The sequence below is a fragment of the Alligator sinensis genome, unplaced genomic scaffold (genome assembly GCF_000455745.1).
Source record: "Alligator sinensis unplaced genomic scaffold, ASM45574v1 scaffold1841_1, whole genome shotgun sequence".
In the NCBI taxonomy this organism is placed as follows: Eukaryota; Metazoa; Chordata; order Crocodylia; family Alligatoridae; genus Alligator; species Alligator sinensis.
This window is the reverse complement of record NW_005843034.1, coordinates 273,963-284,682: the sequence shown is the minus strand read 5'-3', so window position 1 is coordinate 284,682 and position 10,720 is coordinate 273,963. Positions and strand designations below refer to the sequence as shown.

Sequence of the window (10,720 nt, the reverse complement as noted above, 5' to 3'; positions counted from 1 at the left end):
AGCAGGAATAGATGAAGCATAACTTTATTTTTAAATACAGGGTAATCCTACTCATTCTATGTAAATAAAAGATTTATAATGTCTCTGCCAGTAAACATTAAACACTTCTCTCCTTCCAGTTCTGCAATATTCCTTGCCAAATAACGCTGCTTCTCTTATCGTCATTGATTCCCACACTCAAATCTCAACAATTTATTCATACCTTTTATTTCCTCCTAAAAGCTCTCTCCCTTTCTCCAAACAATACGATCATGTACTGATCTTTACCATATTCAAAGAAAAACAAAATCTTATCACTGTATTTACTACCTCATTTCCCTTCATCTCTATGCAAAATCTAAACTAACCCAATGTGCCATTTACAACATTTGCCTTGAATTCCTCTCTCCTCCTTTCTTTCTTGATTCTCTTCAACTGAGACTGCTGTTTTCTCTGCATAACCACATCTCAAGGCCTCTTGTGTACCCTCATCGTTTGTGAGCCTCTTGATACTTCTGACACTGTTGAACACGCATAATTTCTTAAAACCTATTTTTTCCTTGAATTGTGCAACACTGTTCTGTCCTGTTCTCCTCTTAATAGTCTAGATGTTCCATGAGTCTTTTGACAGATTCACATCTTTCCCATTCTTCAACACTGTTCTCTCACAATTTTGATCTTTACAGTGTTGACTACCTTTCCATTCTGGATCTGTCTCCCTAGATCCACTTCTCGGTCCGGTTGATAAAGCCCAAAAGTCTTGCTGTCGAACTAAGGAATTACATTTTGAACATTTTTTTCAGGGCTTTCAACCCAAGCACCATTCATAACCTAAGAGTGTGTTTCAACTTCTCTGAAACTCAGTGCAAACATTGTCATTGACTTCCGATGGAGACGGATCAGACTGTAAATAATCTCTATAATTAATAAAACATCTAAACGTTTACATCTCTCTAAAAAAAAAAAAAAAAATACAATCAAGCTGAAACAGAAAAAGCAAAATAAAAGCTGATCAGCATACCTATCACTTTATTTTTAGTCACTTACTTGTGAATCCAAGTCTTCTCCTTTTACACACAGATTAGCATCTATCACATTTAACCCAACCAAGAGTCCAACAATAACAGCTCCTTCTTCCTCCATCATTAGTGCATGGTACTCATAAAATTCACTGTTAAACAGGTAAGTGCACTATGTTAAAATAACTGTTTATTTCAAGCTACATGTTAACTCAGTGAAATTTAGCTAAACAATATTAAACTGAATGTATATCTGACTTTCATACTCTAATTTTAGCCTCGCTCTCATGTTCTTAAAGATTTATATCACACTTTGACTTAGTCACTGATGGCAGAAGGCAGGGCAGAGGCCTTATAGGCTAACTAAATCAGAGATGTATAGCCTGAGCTCACTTTATCAGATGCTGGGGGAGGGAAGAGGGCAAGTGGCAGGGGGGCAGGAAGGCAAGGAGGCTGCCTGACTCCCCACCCAGTCACCTGACTCCCCCCCTCAGCCACTACTTTCTCTGCTGTAGCAGTGGGTTGGGGACGAATTCAGGACAATCTAATGATAATTAGATTCTATACCTGGAATACTATAACAAATCTATACATATCTAGATATATAGAGATATAGTTGGATATAGATATATATATATATATAAAATCTAATTATAATATATGGGGGGGATCATCTTAAAATTCAAAGTCATCTTAGATTCCAGTAAACATGGAAACTTTCTTAATGTACGTCTAGAAAAACATCTATGATATGATTTTGGTATACAGTACTAAATACATTTACAAATAACAAGACAAACAACAGATGTCCTAATACTTAAAACTATATTGCCCAAGATGTTACATGGGGTTTAGAAGCTCTTACATACTTCAACTACACCATAACAAACAAGAAGTTATAGTAAAAGGATGTAATTAAACTTTATAATAATATAAAGTACCGGATATAACAATAGCCTTGATTTCCTACATGCATTTTATTAAAAACGTAAAGATACGGTTAAATAAAGTCTTCACAACAACTGACCTGAGGAGATCTCTTTGAATGATCAGACAACGTAGATAATCAGCCATTTTTTTTTGCATTAGAGCCAATCGTAACCATGCCCTGGCACGGCCCAATGGTGTTCTGAAAAGAAAAACAGTTTATACATGAAGTAATTTTTAACTAATGACCTTCATCAGCTTGTTGATACAACAACTGAAACTTAAAAGAATATTTTAAGATATTTAATTGAATGAATTTCAGTAATCAGTCAAGATACAACTGTCTAAAATGTTGTGCTCTTAAGGTATTGATCCAAATCCTACTGAAAACCATAGAAAGATTTCCACACTCTGCAATGGGTTTTGAAGCAGGTCATTACAGCAGCTAAGATAAATATTTCACAAGTATATCTAACTAGGACACACAGTCTTTTGGGTCTGTCTGTCAAACAAATTAAAACCTTAAACTCAGACTTTTGATTACATAAAGTTTTGCAAGGCAATGTTAATGAGTTAGGATGAAGGGACTTAAATCAAAATGAATTAAATCACCAATACTAACTGATTTAAATTAACAAGACCCACACTTTGATTTAAATCACTAATTTTAATCTTACTTGCACATGTACTTTTTAATTATTTTCCTAGAAAAAAGTTCATTCACATTAGATCTAACAGTTAAAGCATGTTAATTAAAAAAAAAACCCAAATATAATCTTTACACTGCATTTGTTATTTATTTTTGTTAATAAGAATTTTTGTATCTACACATATTTATTTAAATAATTATATAAATCAACAAACATTTATTCAGATTCCTAGTTTTTATATTTGTTATTATGTTAAAGATGTATAATTCACCATTTCCTATTTACTAGACAACCATTTTAGTTGGGATTTCAATCAGGCTGTATTTGCATGAAAAATTGAATTCAGTTAATATGTAGGAAAACAACTCTTTAAATGAGTTTAAATTATCTCAGATGTCCCTGATACATAATAAAATGTTACAAGTTTATCAAATATGTTCTGCATTTAACACTAATTTATTAAACAAAAGCAATATCAACTGAAGCTAGCAAATTTACAGTTTGTTTCTGGTCACCTTGGGTTAGATTTTGAAAGCAATTTAATTGCCCAAAGACATAGTGAAATATGCAATAACATCAAAGCAGGTTGAAATAAATGGGAGTTTGTGGCTATGAAAGTGACCAGCTAAAGAGACGTGTGGTTAACAGAGTCAGGAGGCATTCCAATTGTTTTATGTATTCTTGGCCCAGCGACCCATCTCATTTAGGACTACTACTATCATTCCAAAACTCTAAACCAGGAGCAGCCCTGCCTTGCCACTAACATGCTGGATCTAGTGCACATGGCACTAGCTCTGGCTGATCAGGGACTGTGCTGCACACAGTACTCTTACAGGGCCAGTTTGTAACGTGCCACATGCAGCATCCACTCTAGCCAATCTGGGACCCATGCTACATGCTATGGCCACCCTGGAGCAGCCCCCAAAGGCTTCACATGCAGCATGCATCCCAGACTAGCTGGGGCAGACACATACAGTGCACATCCCAGACCAGCCAAGCACTGCATGCAGTGCATGTCCCAAAGCAGTTGAGTGGGGCACATGAGCATGTATCCCAGACCCCATGTGTGGGGCCAGTCTGGCGTATGCTGGGTGCAGCATGACCCAGGTCAGTCTGGTATGCACCAGGTGCAGTGCGTGGGTCAGCTCCAGACCCAGGGGTAGCACACAGGGCTAGATGATGGGGCTCACAAGGCTGTATCTTTGGCAACCCTGCTCTAAACAGCATGACCCAATGCCATTTTTACAGCCCCAAAACTCTGTACCCTGGCTATTGCATGAGAACCAGGAAGTGCAAATAGCTGCTGTTTTCATTCATCGAATCTCCAAGCAAAACAAAATGTAGAAAGTAAAGAAACAATATGGCAAAAAGTAATCTTCAGCCTTATTAACAAATAAATAGCAAAATAAGAATGACCATTCTTAAGGCTATAAACCATTCTTAACAGAAGTTTGAAAAACATTTTATTAAGAAACAATTCAGATAATCTCTTGCAATGTTTAGTCTCTGAAGGGTTTACAAGAAAAAGCTGTATAAATTGGCAGTGGTTATCCACAAACAGTCCAGTTCTTGGGCTGAAGAAACTAAATATTTTAAGATATCTACAGCTTTAACGCTAACCTTTGTTCCAAGATATCTTCGTGTTAGTAAAATGTGTCCCTGACATTGAACAAAATGCAAAAAGATAAAAATAAAAGACTGGTATCAACTCGTTCATCTCCCAACATAGAAAGCAAACTAAATTTCATCACTTGCAGACACCAGATCCAGTGACTGCAGAGTGTATTGCAATGTAGATTAGTAATGCCATACAAACAATGCCACGGGGAGGTATGTTATAGTCCTCTTACTATTAAAGAAAGGGGATGGTAATTAAGTAAATCTGAGAATTCCAAAAAATATTATCATATCAAAATGATTATTTTTTCTAATGGATACTGGATCAGGCCCTAAACCTTTACTGCTGTATGACACCAATAATACTTACTTGAGGCCAGGTAAATCTCTGACGCTAGCTGCTATTTCCTCAGCTTCTGGGTACAACTTCTCCACAAGTTCCAGAGGGCCCCAAATAGTTTTATTATAACTTAGAAAGGATTTTCTTACTAGTAAGATGAAAATATAATTTAATTTAATTAACGATTTACGTAGTTTAGTTGATTCTCAGAAAGCTTACATCAGTATAGCTGTGTTAGAAACAGTAAGAAATTGTTTCACTGTATGAATATAAATATTTCTCCAGCAAGCTTCTAAATTAAAACTTTAAAAATTAGTAATAATAGCTTGACAAGGTTCCTTGGGTGAATTTGATATCTTTTATTAGACCAACCCAAATGGTTGGAGAATAGTGATTAAGCAAGCTTTCAGTTTCAAAACCCCTTCGTCAGGCTAAGGAAGCTGCAGCAGTTAGCACACACCAACTGCTGCAGCTTCCTTAGCCTGACGAAGGGTTTTTGAACCCGAAAGCTTGCTTAATAACTATTCTCCAACCATTTGGGTTGGTCTAATAAAACATATCAAATTCACCCAAGGAACCTTGTCTGCCTATATCCTTAGACCAACACAGCTACAACCTAAACCCCTAATAATAGCTTGGAATTTCTGAAAATAATCGTGTAAAGCAATTTTGTTTTCATATTTAAAATTGATATTCAAATATATAAAACCATTGAAACACAAAGTGTCAATTTAAGAGACTAAATCAAGATGCAAGTAACATGTATACAATCCTGGTACCTCAGAAACCATTTCTAGTAACTGACAGTGACTTAAAAAGGAAATGAGTACGCATGTAAGAATGTCTGTTATACTAGTTTAGGATACTTCGGATTTATTATACAACACTTTAAATACTCATAATATTGTACAAGGTAGCTAATGCACTATATCATCCTACTTTAGAAAGAAAAATATAAAATGCTTTGGTACCAAAAAAAACAAAAAAACCACAATAAAATTATTACTGCACCTTTAAGACCATGTTTTAGGCAATGCTCCATGACAACAAAGAACTGTTGCAAAGGCGGATAGTCAGAATCCAGAGTCCGACCAAAGCTCAAAGCTGATTCAATCAGTCCTTTGATACTCAATTTAGCCATGTTCAGCAAATTCGCTCTTTCTACAGCTGTGGGATCTTTTACAGCTAGACGAGGAAGAAAAATCAGCATATTTCAATTACTAAAACAGAAAATTAACCAACTAAATACTTGTTCATAGCAAAGCTGTGTCACCCTAACCTGGATTTATGCAAATGAATAGTTTAACTCCGGTATAACTAAAAAAACAACATAACTGCCAAAACAAATACACATATGTTAAGTATGGGTAACATATTAATACAAATAAAGTAAGCTGTCATCACCTTGCCTTCTCCCATGCGTTGTATACAGAATTACATGGTTTTGAGCTGTATTATTGTTTCAATTTATCTCTGTATCAATCAGTGCCAACAAGGTAATTTACCCAGACTTAAAAAACAGAATAAAGGTTTATTCTGTAGCCCTTACCAGTGCAGCTATCAAAAAAAAAAATCAGCTGCATACTAGTGACCAGTGCCTCCTCTGATACCAAAACATGTGTTTATAATAAAGTTACATCTGTTTAATATAGCACAGCCAACAACAGTCTGAATCCAAGACACACATCCATCTGAAAATCAAATAGCAGTTCTTTCTTTTCTTTACACCAGGGTTTCCCAAACTGTGCTACACATACTGCTAGGGATATGCAAGACATCTCTGCGGGGTATGCAGGAGAAATTGTGCGATGGAGGATTTAATTCTCCTTATACTAGTAATTAGTACTTAAGAGGCTAAAATATAAAACATGCTGGAAGGGATATGCGGACAGCTGGTAAATCTGGAAGGGGGTACGCAATAAGAAAAAGTTTGGGAACCTCTGGTCTACAATTTATTTCCATCACGGCCCCAATTCCATGGAGACTTATACATGGATTTAATTTTACATCCTGTAAGGAATTCCTATGACTGCATTCTCAAAAGTAATACCACAGAAAAAAATTGTGCATGTATTAAGACTTCAAATATAATGCTAGTCTCCATCTTGGACAGATATTTGGCTGGAGTGATATGATCCTGGTACCCGTACCTGCCCAGGGCAGGGGGTTGGACCTGATGATCTGTTTAGGTCCCTTCCGACCATAAGTACTATGATACTATGATCTTTATGCACCCACACAAAGTGGTGGCTTTGTTTTACAGTTCTACAGAGAGAAGTTTAGAATGGACACAGAAACGAGTTTTCTTTTCTCAGTTTTCTTTAAGTTCATAGGAAGTTTTCTATCCATTATTACATTTTGTAAAACTTGCCAAAATAATTCACATTTCAAAACAAATACCAGTTGACAGCATCTCTCTGGGCATTTTCAGGAACAGTCTCAACACAGCTTTCTGATAAAATGGAGGTCATATTTGTTTTTCCTAAAACTCTTAACTGTTGGAATTAAGGAAACTGCACAAGAACCTCAGCTCTTTGTCTCTAACCCTTATAGTTATGGAGGAAATGCAGAAGCCAAATAGTCAGTTTTATTAAAAATCTCATGATTTTTAAGGTAATGATATTTTGAGACCCAATTCATGATTTTCAAATGTCTGCGGTGGTTGGCAGTATAGTTAATCACTTTGCTCTGAGCTGCCAGATCTCTATACGTAACTGCTAGGGGTGTGCAAAGCAGGCTGTATTTGATTTGGATTCCAGCTGATTCGGAGGACAGCGATTCAATTCGTTGATTTGGATCACGGTCCCGATTCGATTCGGCCGAATCCAAACCTGAAGATTTGATGCCGATTTGGAGAATTAGCGATTCAGCCATAGACACAGCTTTAAATATTTTTTCTACATGCCTCAAGGTAGCAGGCGCAGGTCGTGAATGCTGCAATGCTGGGGCGGACAGGAGCACAGGGGTGCCCCCTGCATGCTCTGCAGCAGACCCAGAAGTGGACCAGAAGTACATCCGGTCCACTTCCGGATCCACCACCAAGCGCACAGGCACCACCCCCCCACCACCAACTGGTCCCCCAGCTTGGCGAGCAGCCGTGGAGGGACCCTGGGTGCCCCCCCCAGACCCAAAAAAAGGCACCAGTCGCCAAACTGGGGGGCAGAGGAGGGGGTCCCTTGTGCACTCCGCAGCAGACCCAGAAGCGAACCAGAAGTGCTTCTGGTCCACTTCTGGGTCCACTGCCAAGTGCACTGGGGATGCCCAAGCGCTCCTGTGCGGCGCTCCATCTGACCCACCATCTCAGTGTTCACGAGCTGTCTGGTACCTGGAGGTATGTAGAAAAAACATTTAAAGCTGTGTCTATGTCTGAATCATCAAATCTCTCCAAATCAGTTCAGAGGGTTCCAATTCGATTCTGAGAGATTAAAGGGTCTAATTCGATTCGGATCTGGAGATTCAGCAGCCAAATTGAGCCAAATCTTAATCAGTGAATTGAATCAGTGACCGAAGCTTCACACCGCCCTAATTTTCAGAACATGATAACTGCACTGTTCCCATCAAAATCAGAAGAGCTATGACATTTTCTCACCACGTTTCCCTGAAGGCATAACACAACAACATTAAAGAAGTTGTCTATTTGAGCTTGAACCTGTGCTCACAGTAAAACTTCCACAAAATAACTGAATTTTTTCAGATCAGTTTTTAATAAGCAAAAATTGTTTCTAAGAGAGAAAACTAAATAAAATGTATACCAAATGTCAAAACTACTGTATACCTACCTTTAACTCCCACAACTATATTCCTTAGCAAAAGCAACTCTACTCTGGAGGGTATTACTTCAAAATGATTGCCAGATTACTATCAAACTTACCTCACACTTTTCTAAGTATGCAATGAAATAAAAACTATCATCATGGTAATACTATACTTTCTAAAATCTTAAAAGCTACAGGCTGTTATAACTTGATATTTTAGAGGGTGATTTCATGAACAAGAATGATATCAAAATCATTACTAGCTTTGGCCATTTTGGAAGTATGGTTTTAAAAAATTAATCACTTCCTTTCCTGCCAATACAAATTACATCAGCAAAACTTTCTACTGCTGCAGGCATTGCTCAATACAGAGGCTTAAGATGTGGAGCTCTCACTTAGCAGCATCTTGGCATCTTTCATATTTCCTCAGTGGCATGCTGCAAATCCTATTCATTTCAAATGCCATAAACCTAACTTTTTTGGCATATCCTTGCCCATTTCTATCTCCCCAGTCATTTTAATGTTCACTCTCTTCCCCTTGCCTAGTTCAAAGTAAACCTTTTCAGGAAAGAGGCTTTGCTTTGGTTTTATTTTTACATTTAGTGTAGTTGTGTACTGGACTGGAACGTCTGTTTTTCCCTCTTTCTTATTTTAATATTTTGAAGGTGTTTGGTCCCCATTTGCAAAGATATTATAACTAGGGACCTAACTTGCAGTGACAAAAATCAATTTTCGCCCTAGTTGCAACCTAAAAAGCCAATTTTGCAGTCATTTAATGGAAGCCCCACCCCTTGGCACTGACTGGCAAAGAGGCCCCACCCCTCAGTGGTGATTGGCAGGCAGGAAAGAGGGACAAGGAGTGGCCACCATCTTGACTGTTGACTGCCCTTCATGCAACCCCACCCCCCATCACTTGACTGGCAGAAAGGCACAAGGGCTGCTGCCCTGCTATCCAGCACCTTGTCTTGGGCAGGCTGCAAGGCGATGCTGCAGCAGCAAGGATCACTGGCTCCCAACATTTTATTCCAATAAGTGTTTTTTTATGGTTGATTTCCTAGGAAATTACAGCCAAAGCCATATTTTGCAGCAACTACAGAGATTGCCGTTTTCTCCGGTTTCTGCAAAAATCACAAAACCAGGATTCAAGCAGGTCCATAATTATAACGGGCCTTCACTCATGGACCTTTTGGGGTAGATGCCTGATAAATAGAAGACAGCCAAGTGTAAACCACCAAGTCTTGCTCGGTTTAGAAAGAAAAAGTAGTGAGAACACTCCCATGCTCCCCTGATTTCCACCCACTCGCAGGAATCATGCCAACAAGACTGGACCCTCCCAAGTAATGCTGCTCCTTCCATCTGGACAACAGCTGCCATTAGCGGACAGATGAGCAGCATTTACCACACCACATCCACACCTTCACTAGCAGAAAGGATCAGTCACTGAAAACTGCAGCTAAGGGCAGCATATGTCCGTGTTGCCTGAACTGAAGCCCACCACCCTGCCTAAACGCCTTCATCAAAAAAACAGGTTTTGCTAATACAAGAAATTCCTGCCTCCCCCAGCTCTACCCAGCGAGAAAAGCAATGCATTCCCATGGAAAACAGAGGGTCTCTCACAGGAAACAAGAGAAACCCCAGAGCCCTCAGGAGCCGGGTTCATCCAGAGCGCAGGCAGGGGTAGATTAATGCACGGGCCAGTGGGACCCAGGCCTGCAGGCCCCCGCCAACCTGGGACCCTGGGGGGCACCAGGGGGAGCACAGCTCAGACAGGCATCCGGCCGCAGGCATCCAGAGCTGACAGCACGTGCCTGTTCCCCTCCGGCTGGGTCAGGGCTAGAGCCAGGGCCAAGGCCAGCAGAGCTCCCTGAAGGCAGCAGCAGCTTCCTGGGGCCGGATGCTGCGAGGAGGCCCAATGGGCAGCCCCACTTCTGCTCCCCCCTATCTGTAAGCGGCTGCTGGCATCAGTACGGCTGACAGGACAGGATGGGACAATCTGCCGCTGGGGTGGGCAGAGGGGTGGCACGGAGCCCTGCCCTCTCCCAGACTAGCCCCTGGGGGACTGCAGCCCCCACTGCCCAACACAGCCCCGGCTGTGCAGATGGTCTTGCCCAGTGCCAGGGCCACCTTCACCAGGGCAGCACTCACACCCCCACCCACGCAGGCAGCTGCTTGGGTGGGCCCAGCCGCAGCCCCCTGGGGACACAGAGAGCACCTGCCTTCACCAGGTGGGAGGCTCCAATACTCTGTTTGCCCAGGGTCCCAATTAATCTTAATCCTCTGGCCGCAGGAGAGGGGCTGCCTTCAGCCCCGCCCTGATACCACGATCCCGCTCTCTGGCGCCGGCAGGCCCGCGGGGCCGTTCGTGCAGCCCTGGCCTGAACCGCCGCGCTTCGAGCGGGCCGGGCCACCACTCCCCGCTCTGCAGCTCCTCCG

General features: G+C 40.6%; 1 protein-coding gene across 8 annotated transcripts in view; it reads right to left on the bottom strand.

Moving 5' to 3' along the window:
* Positions 1 to 7,362, bottom strand: part of RUFY2 (RUN and FYVE domain containing 2) — a 68,470-nt gene extending 61,108 nt beyond the window's left edge. For all 8 annotated transcript variants that reach the window (XR_003092048.1, XR_003092047.1, XM_025193232.1 and 5 more), the window contains exons 1-4: positions 5,544 to 7,362; positions 4,563 to 4,680; positions 2,026 to 2,127; positions 1,027 to 1,150 (exon numbers count right to left, since the gene is read on the bottom strand). Coding sequence is in view for 6 of the 8 variants with exons in the window: in XM_025193232.1 (XP_025049017.1) it covers positions 1,027 to 1,150; positions 2,026 to 2,127; positions 4,563 to 4,680; positions 5,544 to 5,742 (543 nt within the window). In the remaining 2 variants the exon portion in view is untranslated. The remainder of the gene's footprint in view (positions 1 to 1,026; positions 1,151 to 2,025; positions 2,128 to 4,562; positions 4,681 to 5,543) is intronic.
* Between the last annotated feature and the right edge of the window lie 3,358 nt (positions 7,363 to 10,720).